The 20,537-nt window shown below is 43.8% G+C and overlaps 1 protein-coding gene and 1 long non-coding RNA gene across 5 annotated transcripts in view; one reads left to right on the forward strand and one right to left on the reverse strand.

Annotated features, from left to right (window-relative positions):
- Positions 1 to 20,537, forward strand: part of LOC135556054 (uncharacterized) — a 102,120-nt gene that overhangs the window by 28,055 nt on the left and 53,528 nt on the right. The gene's annotated exons all lie outside the window — the stretch shown is intronic.
- kctd13 (potassium channel tetramerization domain containing 13) overlaps positions 6,315 to 20,537 on the reverse strand; it is a 46,285-nt gene continuing 32,062 nt past the window's right edge. For all 4 annotated transcript variants that reach the window (XM_064988932.1, XM_064988928.1, XM_064988930.1 and 1 more), the window contains exons 6-7: positions 13,796 to 13,991; positions 6,315 to 7,828 (exon numbers count right to left, since the gene is read on the reverse strand). In XM_064988932.1, coding sequence (XP_064845004.1) covers positions 7,592 to 7,828; positions 13,796 to 13,991 — 433 coding nt within the window. In that variant the 3' untranslated portion in view covers positions 6,315 to 7,591. The remainder of the gene's footprint in view (positions 7,829 to 13,795; positions 13,992 to 20,537) is intronic.

Below are 20,537 nucleotides of genomic sequence, written 5' to 3' on the forward strand. Positions count from 1 at the left end.
ATGAGACAATTTATGTTTTCATTAAATAATTGAATAGCATTATGACGTTATTATAACCATATGATGTTATGTGGTATAGCTATTAAACCATGCCATACTTCTTGGCTTATGCCACTGCTGCTAGGCCTCTGTGCAGCTGTGCACAGTTCGGACGACTGGTGTTCCCATCTGGGAATTGTGTGCAGACTGGAATAGTAATGCAACTGTGTGGTTGCATAATGCAATGCCAGCAACATATGATCAGTGATGTGTCATTGTTACAGGTTCTTAGGGCTTAAGTACAACCTATGATGTAAAAAAAAATTGACTATAAAAATCACTCATGTGTCACGACCAGCAGACAGAAGTGACTTCATTACAGCAATACAGGTTTAAACTTTTCTATTAAGGGTATATGCACTTGTTTAAATTGAATCTAATGCATCCAACATAAGAGCTTACATAAACAGCAAGGAAGACAACTGAACAATTACTACACCAATAACGGTTTCATCGACATGGGTTAAGCCTAGTCCTAGACTAAGCAATGCCTCTTAATGCAGATCTCCATTGACCGTTACTTCTTAGTCTAAGACGAGGCTTCATCTCTGACTGTGTAACTGGCATGTAGTCTCACAAACAGCTGACTTCACCCTACACTCAAACTGTGGTTTCTCATTTTTCCTCATGGACCTGTAGCAGCAAGCCCCTATGCTGACCTCTCGTCACTTTGTCCCTGTTCGAAAACGGTTTGGAATAAAAATAATAAGAAATGTTAGCTAGCTACTGTAAAATGCATGTCTTAAACTACGTTACAGCTTTGAATAAGCGTCCTTGTCTGGTCTGATAGGCAAATTGGCATGCTCATGCTTTTTTGTTGTTGTTTTGATTTCACCTTTATTTAACTAGGTAGGCTAGCTGAGAACAAGTTCTCATTTACAACTGTGACCTGGCCAAGATAAAGCATAGCATGTGAACAGACAACACAGAGTTACACATGGAGTAAACAATAAACAAGTCAATAACACAGTAGAAAAAAAAGAGTATATACAGTGCCTTGCGAAAGTATTCGGCCCCCTTGAACTTTGCGACCTTTTGCCACATTTCAGGCTTCAAACATAAAGATAAAACTGTATTTTTTTGTGAAGAATCAACAACAAGTGGGACACAATCATGAAGTGGAACGACATTTATTTGATATTTCAAACTTTTATAACAAATCAAAAACTGAAAAATTGGGCGTGCAAAATTATTCAGCCCCCTTAAGTTAATACTTTGTAGCGTCACCTTTTGCTGCGATTACAGCTGTAAGTCGCTTGGGGTATGTCTCTATCAGTTTTGCACATCGAGAGACTGACATTTTTTCCCATTCCTCCTTGCAAAACAGCTCGAGCTCAGTGAGGTTGGATGGAGAGCATTTGTGAACAGCAGTTTTCAGTTCTTTCCACAGATTCTCGATTGGATTCAGGTCTGGACTTTGACTTGGCCATTCTAACACCTGGATATGTTTATTTTTGAACCATTCCATTGTAGATTTTGCTTTATGTTTTGGATCATTGTCTTGTTGGAAGACAAATCTCCATCCCAGTCTCAGGTCTTTTGTTTCATCTGACCAGAGCACCTTCTTCCACATGTTTGGTGTGTCTCCCAGGTGGCTTGTGGCAAACTTTAAAAACTTTTTATGGATATCTTTAAGAAATGACTTTCTTCTTGCCACTCTTCCATAAAGGCCAGATTTGTGCAATATACGACTGATTGTTGTCCTATGGACAGAGTCTCCCACCTCAGCTGTAGATCTCTGCAGTTCATCCAGAGTGATCATGGGCCTCTTGGCTGCATCTCTGATCAGTCTTCTCCTTGTATGAGCTGAAAGTTTAGAGGGACGGCCAGGTCTTGGTAGATTTGCAGTGGTCTGATACTCCTTCCATTTCAATATTATCGCTTGCACAGTGCTCCTTGGGATGTTTAAAGCTTGGGAAATCTTTTTGTATCCAAATCCGGCTTTAAACTTCTTCACAACAGTATCTCGGACCTGCCTGGTGTGTTCCTTGTTCTTCATGATGCTCTCTGCGCTTTTAACGGACCTCTGAGACTATCACAGTGCAGGTGCATTTATACGGAGACTTGATGACACACAGGTGGATTGTATTTATCATCATTAGTCATTTAGGTCAACATTGGATCATTCAGAGATCCTCACTGAACTTCTGGAGAGAGTTTGCTGCACTGAAAGTAAAGGGGCTGAATAATTTTGCACTCCCAATTTTTCAGTTTTTGATTTGTTAAAAAAAGTTTGAAATATTCAATAAATGTCGTTCCACTTCATGATTGTGTCCCACTTGTTGTTGATTCTTCACAAAGAAATACAGTTTTATATCTTTATGTTTGAAGCCTGAAATGTGGCAAAAGGTCGCAAAGTTCAAGGGGGCCAAATACTTTCGCAAGGCACTGTACATTATGTGCAAAAGGCATGAGGAGGTAGGCGAATAATTACAATTTAGCAGATTAACACTGGAGTGATAAATGATCAGATGGTCATGTGCAGGTAGAGATACTGGTGTGCAAAAGAGCAGAATAGTAAATAAATAAAAACAGTATGGGGATGAGGAAGGTAAATTGGGCGGGCTATTTACCGATGGACTATGTACAACTGCAGCGATCAGTTAGCTGCTCAGATATCAGATGTTTAAAGTTGGTGAGGGAGATAAAAGATTTTTGCAATTCGTTCCAGTCACAGGCAGCAGAGAACTGTAAGGAAAGGCGGCCAAATGAGGTGTTGGCTTTAGGGATGATCAGTGAGATACACGTGCTGGAGCGCGTGCAACGGGTTGGTGTTGCCATCGTGACCAGTGAACTGAGATATGGCGGAGCTTTACCTAGCATGGACTTGTGGATGACCTGGAGCCAGTGGGTCTGGCGACAAATATGTAGCGAGGGCCAGCCGACTAGAGTATACAGGTCGCAGTGGTGGGTGGTATAAGGTGCTTTAGTAACAAAACAGATGGAACTGTGATAAACTGCATCCAGTTTATTGAGTAGAGAATTGGAAGCTATTTTGTAGATGACATCGCTGAAGTCGAGGATCAGTATGATAGTCAGTTTTACTAGGGTAAGTTTGGCGGCGTGAGTGAAGGCGGCTTTGTTGCGGAATAGAAAGATGAGTCTGGAAGGAGAGTTTACAGTCTAGCCAGACACCTAGGTACTTATAGATGTCCACATATTCTAGGTCGGAACCATCCAGGGTGGTGATGCTAGTCGGGCGTGCGGGTGCAGGCAGCGAACGGTTGAAAAGCATGCATTTGGTTTTACTAGTGTTTAAGAGCAGTTGGAGGCCACGGAAGGAGTGTTGTATGGTATTGAAGCTCGTTTGGAGGTTAGATAGCACAGTGTCCAAGGACAGGCCGGAAGTATACAGAATGGTGTCGTCTGCGTAGAGGTGGACCAGGGAATCGCCCGCAGCAAGAGCAACATCATTGATATATACAGAGAATAGAGTCGACCCGAGAATTGAACCCTGTGGCACCCCCATAGAGACCGCCAGAGGACCGGACAACATGCCCTCCGATTTGACACACTGAACTCTGTCTGCAATGTAGTTGGTGAACCAGGCAAGGCAGTCATTAGAAAAACCAAGGCTACTGAGTCTGCCGATAAGAATATGGTGATTGACAGAGTCGTTTGTCTTGGCCAGGTCGATGAAGACTGCTGCACAGTACTGTCTTTTATCAATGGCGGTTATGATATCGTTTAGTACCTTGAGCGTGGTTGAGGTGCACCCGTAACCGGCTCGGAAACCAGATGGCACAGCGGAGAAGGTACGTTGGGTTTCATGATGGTCAGTGATCTGTTTGTTGACTGCTTTCGAAGACCTGAGATAGGCAGGGCAGGATGGATATAGGTCTGTAACAGTTTGGGTCCAGGGTTTCTCCCCCTTTGAAGAGGGGGATGACTGCGGCAGCTTTCCAATCCGTGGGGATCTCAAACGATATGAAAGAGAGGTTGAACACGCTGGTAATAGGGGTTGCGACAATGGCGGCAGATAGTTTCAGAAATAGAGGGTCCAGATTGTCAAGCCCAGCTGATTTGTACGGGTCCAGGTTTTGCACCTCTTTCAGAACATCTGCTCTCTGGATTTGGGTAAAGGAGAAGCTGGGGAGGCTTGGCCGAGGTTGGAGTAGCCAGGAGGAAGGCATGGCCAGCCGTTGAGACAGCACTACAGGGAGACAGGACGGACAGCTAATCATCCTCGCAGTGGCAGACCACGTGAAACACCTACACAGGATCGGTACATCCGAACATCACACATGTGGGATAGGTACAGGATGGCAACAACAAGAATGCACAATCCCTCCATCAGTGCTCAGACTGACCACAATAGGCTGAGCGGCTGGACTGAGGGCTGGTAGGCCTGTTGTAAGGCAGGTCCTCACCAGACATCACTGGCAATAACGTCGCCTATGGGCACAAACCCACCGTTGCTGGACCAGACAGGACTGGCAAAAAGTGCTCTTCACTGACGAGTTGCGGTTTTGTCTCACCAGGGGTGATGGTCGGATTCGCGTTTATCGTCAAAGGAATGAGCGTTACACCGAGGCCTGTACTCTGGAGTGCGATAAATTTGGAGGTGGATGGTCCGTCATGGTCTGGGGCGGTGTGTCACAGCATCATCAGACTGCCTGCAAGGACAACAAGCTCAATCTCAACGCTGTGCGTTACAGTGATGACATCCTACTCCCTTGGGTACCCTTCCTGCAGGCTCATCCTGACATGACCCTTGAGCATTACAATGCCACCAGCCATACTGCTTATTCTGTGCGTGATTTCCTGCAAGACAGGAATGTCAGTGTTCTGCCATGGCCAGCAAAGAGGCCGGATCTCAATCCCATTGAGCACGTCTTGGACCTGTTGCATGAGAGGGTGAGGGCTTGGGCCATTCCTCCCAGAAATGTCTGGGAACTTGCAGGTGCCTGGTGGAAGAGGGGGGTAACATCTCACAGCAGGAACTGGCATATCTTGTGCAGTCCATGAGGAGGAGATGCACTGCAGAACTTAATGCAGCTGGTGGCCACACCAGATACTGACTTTCATTTGACCCCCCCTGTTCAGGGACACACTATTCAATTTCTGTTAGTTACATGTCTGTGGAACTTGTTCAGTTTATGTCTCAGTTGTTGAATCTTATGTTCATACAAATGTTAAATTTGCTGAAAATAAGCGCAGTTTACCGTGAGGATGTTTCTTTTTTTGCTGAGTTTAGCTCGCTAAGAGACAAAGAACACAATCAAATTACAAAAATCTCTAACTGAACGGATAAGCAGAATTGTTAATAAGATTGATCCAAATTAAAAGCTATAGAAATGAAATCTTAATTTAATGAGATAATGATACGAGACTTGGAGGCTAGTATGGCTACAATCAAGTTTACTGGACATGTATCGGGTAGGAAGTTGAGCGGAAGTGGGCGTTGCAAAAGGTCTTAGACCCTCGCAAAAAAAGGGCAAATCATGACGTCAGTAATCTCCAGGTTGGCGCTCTGAAATTCCGAGATGGATGACCGTTCAAAATATTTTTCTCGAGTTCAGTCGTCTTGAACGCACTGAAGATGGAAGTCTTTCTTTTACGCCTCCTAAATTAGTTTCGTCACTAGTTAACAGCCACAAAAATGGCTAAACCCCGCCTCTACAATTTATCTTCTTAATTTTATTTTAAATTTAACCAAGTGCATGATTTAGGCAGGAGCTCATAGGAGCAGAGTACCGGAACCATAACATTTCTACTGCTCGAGCTTCTGTTCCTATTATAGAATATCAGCAAACGTATTGTGGAGCTCCTTCACCTAAATGTAAATAGTACCGTCATCCAAAATGAGTACCTGAAACTATTTCAGTCCAAGTCAAGCACTGACTTGACATTTACACACTGATATCCTTATGCCTAATCTTAAATTAAGACAAAAAGGCCAAGACTTTGTGGCTGTGTAATCTAGTGTAAACCGTATGTTTGGCTCTACGAGTTACCTAGAGGGGCATATTTTTTAAATGTAACCTTTATTTAACTAGGCAAATCAGTTAAGAATAAATTCTTATTTACAATGACTACCTACACCAGCCTAACCCGGACGACGCTGGGCCAAGTGTGCGCCGCCCTATGAGACTCCCAATCACAGCTGGTTGTGATACAGCCTGGTTCTCAATAATATAACACGGCCCTTCTCGTCATTCACCTGCATTCATGGAAAGGTGAATGCATATTCATTCATCTGTCCATTCGAGAAGATTAAGAGGACAGGAATAGTGTCATTTTCCACTCGCTCCAACACACAAAACACCAAGATGCAGGGTTCAGATTTTTATTGAGAATGTTGGTCCATAAAATATCTAAAACCCCAGATAGTTACAATATCACAAAGAACATTTGACAGGGAAAAAATTGTTTGCGCATCTTGGCAGACACTATGGGACGGTTTTCTTGACCCAGATTAAGCCCCTAGTCCTGGATTAAAAAACATTCTTTGCAAATGCGTTTTATTCCAGGACTGCCCCAAACTTTTTTTTTTATAGGATTAGGATGTGAGATTTACCTGCCATATTACATGCTTCTATGGGTTAACAAGTGTCCAATAACCCCTGGGACATAAACACTTCCCAGGTTCAGATCACTTCCTTCATTTCACCTGTTAATTTTTTTTTTTTTGTGATCAGACTTTAGTGCGAGGAAGGAATATGTACCAAATTGAATACAAAGATTTAAACATGATTTTTAGAGACAAATAAAGCCTGATTTCACCATCAGACAACATGCAATCCTGTTTCAATTAGGCACAGTAGCATCATGGACAAAAAAAATATTAAAACATGATTTAGCAAGTCAATGTGTACACATGAACTCACATGGCAGTTAAACATGACCATACGTGACATTGGATGAGCATGGCATCAAGTGTCTGTCGGTTAGGAATGTGATCAGTGCATAAACTGGTCAAAATATCAAATCAGATCAGCACCCTCAACACATACAATTCCCACCAACATCTATACAGAATAAATAATAAATAATGTATTTAAAGTAATATAAAAGGACAAATTAACCAAATAATAATAAATAGAGACAAATACATACAACAGTAATCAATTCAAAAGGAATAAACATCCAGCAATGCTCAGCAGTCTCATTGTCTCTAACCTACTACCACCACCTCACTCCACCATCCCGGTTCCCTTTTAGTGCAGTTAAAGTACCTTAGTTGAACCAGCGAACCCCTCCATCTTCCAGTCACATCACCACCACCCAAACCTGGTCGGGAGATAGCCCAATCTAGCCCCTAGGTATTTGCAGACCTATGCTGTGGTCCAATTCTCTCTACCTGTCTCCCATAATTGTGCACATTCATTAGTGTATTAGTCCCACCTTTTGGGTTAGGGGTTGTTTTCCCCAATCCGGCACCAAAAAATAATAAATCTCAGTCCTTGATAATAAGCATCTTGAAGTACCACATCTGCTTCCTTATATAAGAACCTGTACCACCCCCCCTACTAAACATCCGCCCTAACAACCTGTATCTTTACCCTGCCGCTAACTCCCTCTCCTTATCCCCACAATTCACTCTTTATTCTCAGTCCTTATACACAGTCTGTTGGCCGTGTCCTCTCTCGTCGTGCATGATATGCCTCCTCACGTGGATCCTCCTCACCCTTCGGTCTCCTGCGCTGGCTCCCTCCTCCTCTGATTGGCTGGCCCCAGGCGATGATGACTCCAAAAGGGCCACGCCTCCCGGGCCAGAACCACGCCCATTCTCATAGATGAGGATGTTGAGGGTCTCCTCAAAGATGCGGGCTTCAGGAAACTCCACCTGACAGGGAGAAGGAAGAGCAGGACACGGGAAGGCAAAGAATGGGTAGAGAATTAGAGAATTCTATATTAAAGTGCCTTCGGAAAGTACTCAGAATCCAACAATTTGTTACATTACAGCCTTATTCTAAAATGTATTAAATTGTTTGTTTTTTTACCTCAATCTACACACAACACACCATAATGAAAGCAAAAACAGGTTTAGAAACTTTTGCCAATTTAAAAATTAAAAAAACGTTAAACATAAGTATTCAGACCCTTTACTCAGTACTTTGTTCAAGCACCTTTGGCAGTGATTAAAGCCTTTAGTCTTCTTGGGTATTACGCTACAAGCTTGGCACACCTGTATTTGGGGAGTTTCTCCCATTCTCTGCAGATCCTCTTAAGCTCTGTCAGGTTGGATGGGGAGTGTTGCTGCACAGCTACTTTCAGGTCTCTCCAGAAATGTTAGATAGGGAGACATGTTCACTCCTGCGTTGTCTTGGCTCCATGCTTAGGGTCATTGTCCTGTTGGAAGGTGAACCTTTGTCCCAGTCTGAGGTACTGGGAGCTCTGGAGCAGGTTTTCATCAAGGATCTCTCAGTACTTTGCGCAGTTCATCTTTCCCTCGATCCTGACCAGTCTCCCAGTCACTGCCACTGAAAAACATCCCATCATGATGCTGCAACCATGCTTCACCGTAGGGGTGGTGCCAGGTTTCCTCCAGACGTGACGCTTGGCATTCAGGCCAAAGCGTTAAATCTTGGTTTCCAGATAATCTTGTTTCTCATGGTCAGAGAGTCTTTAGATGCCTTTTGGCAAACTCCAAGCAGGCTTATGCCTTTTACTGAGGAGTGGATTGCTCAGTTTGGCCTAGCCAACTCTAGGAAGAGTCTTGGTGGTTCCAAACTTCTTCCAATTAAGAATGTTCTTGGGGACCTTCAATGCTGCAGAAATGTTATGATACCCTTCCCCAGATCTGTGCCTGGACACATTGCTGTCTTGGAGCTCTACGGACAGTTCCACCGAATTCATGGCTTGGTTTTTGCTTTGACATGCACTGTCAACTATAGGACCTTAAATAGACAGGTGTGTGCCTTTCCAAATCATATCATATCAATTGATTTTACCACAAGTGGACTCCAATCAAGTTATAGAAACATCTCAAGGGTAAACTGAATGCACCGGAGCGGCAGGGTAGCCTAGTGGTTAGAGCGTTGGACTAGTAACCGGAAGGTTGCAAGTTCAAATCCCCAAGCTGACAAGGTACAAATCTGTCGTTCTGCCCCTGAACAGGCAGTTAACCCACTGTTCCTTGGCCGTCATTGAAAATAAGAATTTGTTCTTGACTGACTTGCCTAGTTAAATAAAGGTTAAAAAAAAGTCTGAATACTTATGTAAATAAGGTATCAGTTTACATTTGTAAAAATTTCTTAACTTGTTTTTGCTTTGTCATTATGGGGTAGTGTGTGTAGTTCCATTTTGGAATAAGGCAGTAACATAACTAATGTGGAATAAAATTTAAGTGGTCTGAATACTTTCCGATGGCACTTTACCAATTAAGTAGGGAAAAAAAGTGTTCACACCCCTTTACCTTTTAAACATAATTAAATTGAGATGTTTTGGTCACTGGCATACATACAATGCTCCATAATGCAAGTGGAATTGTTTGTTGGAAATTTTGAAGAATTAATAAAAAAAAAAAAAAAAAAAAACAGTAAAATGCCTTGAGTCAATAAGTGTTCAACCCCTTTGTTATGGCAAGCCTAAATAAGTTCAGGAGTGAAAATGTGCATAACATGTCACATAAGTTGCATGGACTCATTGTGTGTAATAAGTGTTTAACATGATTTTTGAATGACTACCCCACACATTCCAATTAACTGTAAAGTCCGAGTCGAGCACTGACTTTCAAACAGATTCAACCACAAAGACCAGGGAGGTTTTCCAATGCCTTGCAAAGAAGGGCACCTATTGGTAGATGGGCGGGGGGGAGCAGACATTGAATATCCCTTTCAACATGGTGAAGTTAAATCACACTTTGGATGTTGTATCAATACACCGAATGACTACAAAGATACAGGCGTCCTTCCTAAAATCAGTTGCCGGAGAGGAAGGAAACCGCTCAGGGATTTTGCCATAAGTCCAAAGATGACTTGAAAACAATTTGAGTTTACTGGCTGTGATAGGAGAAAACTGAGGATGAATCAACAACATTGGAGTTACTCCACAATACTAACCTAATTGACAGAATAAAAATATTCCAAAACAGGCACTAAAGTGATACATCAAAGCAATTGGTAAAGCACTTTACTTTGTGTCCTGAATACAAAGTGTTACGTTTGGGGTAAATCCAATACAACACATTACAAACTACCACACTCCATATTTTCAAGCACAGTGCTGGCTACATCATGTTATGAGTATTAGGGCTGGGCGAAATGGCATACAAATCATAACTAAATTTTTTCGAACTTATGGCTGATTCACAATATACACTAACATATCCACATAATTTTGGTCACCTGCTTGTCAAACATTCATTCCAAAATCATGGGCATTAATATGGAGTTAGTCCCCCCTTCGCTGCTATAACAACCTCCACTCTTCTGGGACGGCTTTCCACTAGATGTTGGAACATTGCTGCGGGGACTTGCTTCCATTCAGTCACAAGAGCATTAGTGAGGTCAGGCACGGATGTTGGGCAATTCGGCCTGGCTCGCAGTCAGCGTTCCAATTCATCCCATACGTGTTCGATGGGGTTGAAGTCCAAGCTCTGTGCAGGCCAGGAAAGTGCTTTCAAAATGATCGACAACCCATTTCTGTAATGGAGCTCGCTTTGTGCACGGGGCATTGTGATGCTGAAACGGGAAAGGGCTTTCCCCAAACTGTTGCCACAAAGTTGGAAGCACAGAATCATCTACAATGTATGCTGTAGCATTAAGATTTCCCATCACTGTAACTAAGGGGCCTAGCCTGAAACATGAAACAAACTCAGATTTGTCCGTCGGACTTCGATGGTGAAGCGTGATTCATCACTCCAAAGAACAGGTTTCCGCTGCTCCAGAGTCCAATGACCGCGAGCCTTACACCACTCCAGCCAACACTTGGCATTGCGCATGGTGATCTTAGGCTTGTGTGCGGCTGCTTGGCCATGGAAATCTATTTCATGAAGCTCCCGACGAACAGTGCTGACAGCTGCTTCCAGAGGCAGTATGGAACTCGGTAATGTGTAAATATTTGTATGTACATAGTAAGATTCCACAGACAGGTGAATAACAGAAATTGAATAATGTGTCCCTGAACGGGGGGGGGGGGTTGTGTCAAAATCCAAAGTGAGTCAGTATCTGGTGTGGCCACCAGATGCATTAAGTACCACAGTGTACCAGTTCTTGCTGCGAGTCAGTATCTGGTGTGGCCACCAGATGCATTAAGTACCACAGATTTGCCAGTTCTTGCTGCGAGATTTTACCCCACTCTTCGACCAAGACACCTGCAAGTTCCCGTACATTTCTGGGGGGAATGGCCCTAGCCCTCACCCTCCAATCCAACAGTGCTCAATGGGTTTGAGATCCGGGCTCTTTGCTGGCCATGGCAGAACACTGACATTCCGGTCTTGCTGGTAATCACGCACAGGACGAGTAGTATAGCTGGTGACATGTGGGAGGGTCATGTCAGGATGAGCCTGCAGGAAGGGTACCACATGAGGGAGGAGGATGTCTTCCCTGTAATGCACAGCGTTGAGATTGACTGCAATGACAAGCTCAGTCCGATGATGCTGTGACACCGCTCCACCTCCAAATCGATCTCGCTCCAGAGTACAGGCCTCGGTGCAACGCTCATTCCTTCGACGATAAATGTGAATCCGACCATCACAAAACCGCAACTCGTTAGTGAAGAGCACTTTTTGCCAGTCCTGTCTGGTCCAGCGACAGTGGGTGTGTGCCCATAGGTGACGTTATTGCCGGTGATGTAAGACAGGTCCTCACCAGACAACAGGCCTACAAGCCCTCAGTCCAGCCTCTCAACCTATTGCGGACAGTCTCAGCACTGATGGAGGGATTGTGCGTTCCTGGTCTAACTCGGGCAGTTGTTGTTGCCATCCTGTACCTGTCCCGCAAGTGTGATGTTCGAATGTACTGATCCTGTGCAGGTGGTCTGCCACTGAGAACGATCAGCTGTCCGTCCTTTCTCCCTGTAGTGTTGTCTTAGGCGTCTCACAGTACGGACATGGCAATTTATTGCCTTGGCCACATCTGCAGTCCCCATGCCTCCAAGCTGGTGGCATGCCTAAGGCACGTTCACGCAGATGAGCAGGGACCTTGGACATCTTTCTTTTTGTGTTTTTCAGAGTCAGGACACTGAAGAGGCCTTTCTACTAAGTTTTCATAACTGTGACCTTAACTGCCTACGGTCTGTAAGCTGTTGGTGTCTTAACGACCGTTCCACAGGTGCATGTTTATTAAATAGTTCATGGTTCATTGAAAAAAATATGGGAAACAGTGTTTAAATCCTTTACAATGAAGATCTGTGAAGTTATTTGGATTTTTACGAATTATCTTTGAAAGACAGGGTCCTGAAAAAGGGACATGTCTTTTTTGCTGAGTTTATTTGTGGCTGATATAACCAAAGCCACTAAGGGGGTGTCCACATGCTTTTGTATATATAGTATATTTAGATCATGTTTTTGTGTAATGCTTTGTTGTACAAATAATTGTCAAATACACTGCATTTCAAACAGTCAGCAATAATCTAATGAATTCAGGGTTTGTGAAATTATACCTAGGCTAAATATAAGCCAGCAGCATACCACCCTGCATCCCACTGCTAGCTTGCCTCTGAAGCAGGGTTGGTCCTGGTCAGGAGACCAGACACTGCTGGAAGTGGTGTTGGAGGGCCAGGAGGAGGTACTCTTTCCTCTGGTCAAAAAATATATATCCTAATGTCAGTGAATGGGGACATTGCCCATGGGGACATTGCAGTCTTTCGGATTGAAAGTTGGTCCGAAAGCAACCTGGATATAGAGGGTCCATCTATCGGCGAACATGAATAGATTACCTTGAAAACAAAAGGCAGACATCTTGGGCGCAGTCTCCAGTTCTTATTAAACCTCAGGGACACAGCACAGAAAGGGTGAAGGATACGAGACCAAAAAGACAGGACAACGAGCGGATATGAACGCTAATAAAAATGGGAAAACAAATAATTATTCTTGCAATTACAGGCATTTGGAATATCGCGCAAAAACATACATTCTAATTAATCCTATATCTCGCCCAGCCCTAACGGGTATTCTTGTAATCATTAAGGAGTGGGAAGTTTTTCAAGATAAAAGAAATAAACAGAATGGAGCTTAGCACAGGCAAAATCCTAGAGGATAACCTGGTTTAGTCTGCTTTCCACCAGACACTGGGAAATGAATTCACCTTTCAGTAGGACAACAACCTAAAACACAAGGTCAAATCTAAACTGGAATTGCTTACCAAGACCGTGAATGAGTGGCTGAGTTGCAGTTTTGACTTAAATAGCTTGAAAATACAAGGCAAACCCTGAAAATGGTTGTCTAGCAATGACCGACAACTAACTTGCCAGAGCTTGAATAATTTTGAAAATAATAATAAAATGGGCAAATGTTATACAATCCAGGTGTGGAAAGCTCTTAAAATTTATCCAGAAATACTCACAGCTGGTGAGTATTCCAAAGGTGATTCTAACATGTATTGACTCATCTCGTCAAGATACCGTTTTGTTTTTTTTGTAAGTATGAATTTTTGTTTGACTTTGAAACAAGAGTACTTTACGTCGTTACACAAAAATGTAAATGAAATCCATTTTAATCCCACTTTAACAGCAAAATGTGGAAAAAGGGGTGTAAATACCTTGAAGGCACTGTATACCCTAGCATTTACCTAAACCCTGATGTTGCTAGCCTCCATGTTAGTGTTTAAGCTGTGGAAGCTCATAGTGAAATTGGTTTAACTGGGCTTACCTTGGTCTGTTTCTTCTCAGTGGCGTAAACAATGGATGTGCAGCACACCTCAGCGATCTTGCGGCCCTCACCGTAGAAGGACCAGCAGCAGATCTCGTCCCCGAGCACGTCCTTGACAAACAGGACACGCCCATTGAAGCGCAGCCCCAGTTTATCAAACAGCTCAATGTTTTTCAGCAGGTTGTCGTCCGAGTTACTTAAGGTGAGGGAAAAGCAAGGAGTTGGGTCAATTCCTAAGACAGCACCATTGTCAACATACACATGCAGAGAGCATGAGATCCTGACTTGAGATGCATCACCCCTTGGCAACAATGCCTGACATGCATGAAACACTGAAATCTCAAAGTGAAATATTCGGTTTTACATTTCTCAGAGTAGGCAGTAACTAATGTAACTTTTTTGTTGCTTCGCTTAATTGTGGCAGTGCTTGTTAAAATAGAGACTTTGAGTATGGAATCAACTATAAAGTCAACAGCAGCTATAACATGACTACCTATTGGATATACCTAAACTCAAGGGCAATGTTCCCTCAAAGCTGCACACACGCGGCAACGCAACTCTCTCAGGATTTCCGCGCAGAACAAATGCTGGCCCGTGCAAGATTGAACTTAACAAAAAGGGGCAACTCTAGTGTACACATTTCCTTAAACAGATCGTTTCCTTATTTTTTTTGTTTTTCACCTTTATTTACCCAGGTAGGCTAGTTGAGAACAAGTTCTCATTTGCAACTGCGACCTGGCCAAGATAAAGCAGAGCAGTGTGAACAAACAGAGTTACACATGGAGTAAACAATTAACAAGTCAATAACACAGTAGAAAAAAAAGTCTATATACATTGTGTGCAAAAGGCATGAGGAGGTAGGCAAATAATTACAATTTTGCAGATTAACACTGGAGTGATAAATTATCAGATGGTCATGTTTTTGAGTGGGCTATTTACCGATAGACTATGTACAGCTGCAGCGATCGGTTAGCTGCTCAGATAGCAGATGTTTGAAGTTGGTGAGGGAGATAAGTCTCCAACTTCAGTGATTTTTGCAATTCGTTCCAGTAACAGGCAGCAGAGAACTGGAACGAAAGGCGGCATAATGAGGTGTTGGCTTTAGGGATGATCAGTGAGATACACCTGCTGGAGTGCGTGCTACGGGTGGGTGTTGCCATCGTGACCAGTGAACTGAGATAAGGCGGAGCTTTACCTAGGATGGCCTTGTAGATGACCTGGAACCAGTGGGTCTGGCGATGAATATGTAGCGAGGGCCAGTCGACAAGAGCATACAGGTCGCAGTGGTGGGTGGTATAAGGTGCTTTTTAGTGACAAAACGGATGGCACTGTGATAAACTGCATCCAGTTTGCTGAGGAGAGTGTTGGAAGCTATTTTGTAGATGACATCGTCGAAGTCGGATAGGTAGGATAGTCAGTTTTACTAGGGTAAGTTTGGCGGCGTGAGTGAAGGAGGCTTTGTTGCGGAATAGAAAGCCGACTCTAGATTTGATTTTTGATTGGAGATGTTTGATATGAGTCTGGAAGGAGAGTTTACAGTCTAGCCAGACACCTAGGTACTTATAGATGTCCACATATTCAAGGTCGGAACCATCCAGGGTGGTGATGCTAGTCAGGCGTGCGGGTGCAGGCAGCGAACGGTTGAAAAGCATGCATTTGGTTTTACTCGCGTTTAAGAGCAGTTGGAGGCCACGGAAGGAGTGTTGTATGGCATTGAAGCTCGTTTGGAGGTTAGGAGGCACAGTGTCCAAGGACGGGCCGGAGGTATATAGAATGGTGTCGTCTGCGTAGTGGTGGATCAGGGAATCGCCCGCAGCAAGAGCAACATCATTGATATAATACAGAGAAAAGAGTCGGCCCGAGAATTGAACCCTGTGGCACCCCCATAGAGACTGCCAGAGGACCGGACAGCATGCTCTCCGATTTGACACACTGAACTCTGTCTGCAAAGTAGTTGGTGAACCAGGCACGGCAGTCATCAGAAAAACCGAGGCTACTGAGTCTGCCAATAAGAACACGGTGATTACAGATTGAAAGCCTTTGCAAGGTCGATGAAGACGGCTGCACAGTACTGCCTTTTATCGATGGCCGTTATGATATCGTTTAGTATCTTGAGCGTGGCTGAGGTGCACCCGTGACCGGCTCGGAAACCAGATTGCACAGTGGAGAAGGTACGGTGGGATTCGAGATGGTCAGTGACCTGTTTGTTGACTTGGCTTTCGAAGACCTTAGATAGGCAAAGCAGGATAGATATAGGTCTGTAAAAGTTTGGGTCCAGGGTGTCTCCCCCTTTGGAGAGGGGGATGACCGCGGCAGCTCTCCAATCCTTGGGGATCTCAGACGATATGAAAGAGAGGTTGAACAGGCTGGTAATAGGGGTTGCGACAATGGTGGCGGATAGTTTCAGAAATAGAGGGTCCAGATTGTCAAGCCCAGCTGATTTGTACGGGTCCAGGTTTTGCAGCTCTTTCAGAACATCTGCTATCTGGATTTGGGTAAAGGAGAACCTGGAGAGGCTTGGGCGAGTAGCTGCCGGGGGGGGGGGTCGGAGCTGTTGGCTGAGGTTGGAGTAGCCAGGCGGAAGGCATGGCCAGCCGTTGAGAAATGCTTGTTGAAGTTTTCGATAATCATGGATTTATCGGTGGTGACCGTGTTACCTAGCCTCAGGGCAGCTGGGAGGAGGTCCTCTTGTTTTCCATGGACTTCAGTGTCCCAAAACTTTTTGGAGTTTGAGCTACAGGATGCAAATTTCTGCCTGAAGAAGCTGGCCTTAGCTTTCCTTACTGACTGCGTGTATTGGTTCCTGACTTCCCTGAACAGTTGCATATCGCGGGGACTATTTGATGCTATTGCAGTCCGCCACAAGATGTTTTTGTGCTGGTCAAGGGCAGTCAGGTCTGGAGTGAACCAAGGGCTATATCTGTTCCTAGTTCTGCATTTTTTGGACGGAGCATGCTTATCTAAAATGGTGAGGAAATTACTTTTAAAGAATGACCAGACATCCTCAACTGACGGGATGAGGTCAATGTCCTTCCAGGATACCCGGGCCAGGTCGATTAGAAAGGCCTGCTCACAGAAGTGTTTTAGGGAGCGTTTGACAGTGATGAGGGGTGGTCGTTTGACTGCGGCTCCGTAGTGGATATAGGCAATGAGGCAGTGATCGCTGAGATCCTGGTTGAAGACAGCGGAGGTGTATTTGGAGGGCCAGTTGGTCAGGATGACGTCTATGAGGGTGCCCTTGTTTACAGATTTAGGGTTGTACCTGGTGGGTTCCTTGATGATTTGTGTGAGATTGAGGGCATCTAGCTTAGATTGTAGGACTGCCGGTGTGTTAAGCATATCCTAGTTTAGGTCACCTAACAGAACAAACTCTGAAGCTAGATAGGGGGCGATCAATTCACAAATGGTGTCCAGGGCACAGCTGAGAGCTGAGGGGGGTCGGTAGCAGGCGGCAACAGTGAGAGACTTATTTCTGGAGAGAGTAATTTTTAAAATTAGTAGTTCGAACTGTTTGGGTATGGACCTGGAAAGTATGACATTACTTTGCAGGCTCTCTCTGCAGTAGACTGCAACTCCGCCCCCTTCGGCAGTTCTATCTTGACGGAAAATGTTATAGTTGGGTATGGAAATCTCAGAATTTTTGGTGGCCTTCCTAAGCCAGGAGTCAGACACGTCAAGGACATCAGGGTTGGCAGAGTGTGCTAAAGCAGTGAGTAAAACAAACTTTGGGAGGAGGCTTCTGATGTTGACATGCATGAAACCAAGGCTTTTTCGATCACAGAAGTCAACAAATGAGGGTGCATGGGGACATGCAGGGCCTGGGTTTACCTCCACATCACCCGCGGAACAGAGGAGGAGTAGTATGAGGGTGCGGCTAAAGGCTATCAAAACTGGTCGCCTAGAGCGTTGGGGACAGAGAATAAAAGGAGCAGATTTCTGGGCATGGTAGAATATATTCAGGGCATAATGCGCAGACAGGGGTATGGTGGGGTGCGGGTACAGCGGAGGTAAGCCCAGGCACTGGGTGATGAGAGAGGTATCTCTGGACATGCTGGTTGTAATGGGTGAGGTCCCAATTTGTAAGTCGCTCTGGATAAGAGCGTCTGCTAAATGACTTAAATGTAATGTAATGTAAATGTCACCGCATGTGTGGGAGGTGGGACAAAGGAGGTATCAGGGGTATGAAGAGTGGAACTAGGGGCTCCCATTGTAAACTAAAACAATGATAACTAACCTGAACAACAGTATACAAGGCATATTGACATTTGAGAGAGACATACAGTAATCACAGGTGTTGAATTGGGAGAGCTAGCTAAAAAAGTAGGTGAGACAACAGCTAATCAGCTAGCACAACAGCAGGTAAAATGGCGTTGACTAGACAGGGAGGGTCGGATTAACTACACACAGAGCCTGAATGCGGCTGGGGCCGACAGATAAAACAAACAAGCAGAATGGAGTACCGTGATTAATGGACAGTCCAGCATGCATCAGCTATGTAGCCAAGTGATCAGTGTCCAGGGGGCAGCGGTGGATGGGGCAGGGAAGCTAGACTGGCGAGTATTATCCAGGTTAAAAAAAACTGGCTGGCTGTGCAGAAGGTAAAAGCCGCTAGCAGTGGCTAACAATGACCAAATAGCTTGTAGCTAGTTAGCTGGTTAGCTTCTGGAGGTTCTTGAATGTGTTCTAAAAATTTAAAATAATAGCGATTCCGTATCACATTGGTTGAGGCAGGTTACCGGAAGGTATAATCCATGTGGGAATTGCTATTGTGGGAATTGTGATCAAATCAACAAAGTATCAGCCACTTTCAATGCAACAAACCTTAAGCTTGAGTCAGTGATTTTGAAGTAGGAGGCGGTTTTTCAATCATCTGCTGTCAAATATGTGCTTTTGAGATCAAAGAGCAGATTTTGCAATCCTCACCTTGCAAAATAGCAAAGAATATCAACAAATGTGCAAGTTATTTGCCCAGTTATAGCATGTTTTTAGTCAGCAATGGGAGAATGATTGCATCCAATAAAAGCACAAAACGTAAACATTTCTTGCCATCTTTCAAAAGAGAGTCAGGTAAGAGCTTAAATTTTGTCTTTAAAAAAAAAAACTATTTTGAGACGGGCTTGAATATGCAAAAAGAAGCCAATAGGCAGAAGGTAGCCTACATTGTCTGATTCTCTATTGTATTAATAAAATGACTTTGCAAGAAACAAATATTACAAAATCAAACGCAATAGCCTACAACGCAATTTCCAGTCACCTATTACGCCCTGTATAAATGTTTTTTGAAAGTCTCATGGAATGTAGGCCGACATTGAACACATAGTAGGCTAAAATAGGCTGCATATCCCCCCCCCGAAAAAAATAGCTAGTATTTCCTTATGAAAATGTTATGGGATGCATATGCATTGTTTTTCCCTGTCAGGCCACTGATAGGCCTATTGGGATCAAATAGCCACAGCAGCCTACATGGCCACCATCTACAACGTGAACTTAAAGGGGGGTAGGAGTTTAACTTCAAAGTAAACGTGTGCCGGAAGTTGAATAGAATGCTCAGTATTCAAGTTTCCAATCCCAAGACCTGAAATTTGCTCAGTTTGTGAAAAATGGAGGGAACATTGCGCCTGGGTATCAACAGTACCTGGGATGCTTTTGTAGTAGTATTAGTTGAGATAGCTCTGAATTGTTATCAGAGTTCTTGCAGATGAGAAATCAGGCCTGGGCTAAAGCAAGGAAAATAGACTTGTGTTGCCCTTATATTAATTTAGCCACTCCAAAATATGATTAAAAAAATATATATACAGTACCAGCCAAAAGTTTGGACACCTAATCATTCAAGGGTTTCTTTATTTTTGCTATTTTCTACAGTGTACAATAGTGAAGACATCAAAACTATGAAATAACATATGGAATCATGTAGTAACCCAAAAAAAAGTTAAGCAAATAAAAATATATTTGAGATGAGATTCTTCAACGTAGCCACCCTTTGCCTTAATGATAGCTTTGCACACTCTTAACATTCTCTCAACCATCTTCATGAGATAGTCACCTGGAATGCATTTCAATTAACAGGTGTACCTTGTTTAAAGTTCATTTGTGGAATTTATTTCCTTCTTAATGCGTTTGAGCCAATCAGTTGTGTTGTGACAATGTTGGAGAGGCATACAGAAGATATGGACTTGGTCTTTTACCAAGTAGGGCTATTACGGCAAGAACAGCTCAAATAAGCAAGGAGAATCAATAGTCCGTTACTCTAAGACATGAAGGTCAGTCAATCCAGAACATTTCAAGAACTTTGAAGGTTTCTTCAAGTGCAGTCGCAAAAAACATCAAGCAATATGATGAAACTGGCTCTCAAGGACAGCCACAGGAAAGGAAGTCCCAGAGTAACATCTGCTGAACAGGATAAGTTAGAGTTACCAGCCTCATAAATTGTAGCCCAAATAAATGCTTCAGAGTAACAGTAACAGACACATTAACTGTTCAGAGGAGACTGTGTGAATCAAGCATTCATGGTCAAAATATTGCAAAGAAACCACTGCTAAAGTACACCAATAAGAAGAGACTTGCTTGGGTCAAGAAACACGAGCAATGGACATGAGACCGGTGGAAATCTGTTCTTTGGTCTGATGAGTCCAAATTTGAGGTTATGGTTCCAACCGCCGTGCCTTTGTGAGACGCAGAGTAGATGAACGGATGCGCTCTGCATGTGTGGTTCCCACTGTGAACTGTGGCAGTGGTGTGATGG

This window comes from Oncorhynchus masou, chromosome 15 (assembly GCF_036934945.1).
Source record: "Oncorhynchus masou masou isolate Uvic2021 chromosome 15, UVic_Omas_1.1, whole genome shotgun sequence".
NCBI lineage: Eukaryota > Metazoa > Chordata > Actinopteri > Salmoniformes > Salmonidae > Oncorhynchus > Oncorhynchus masou.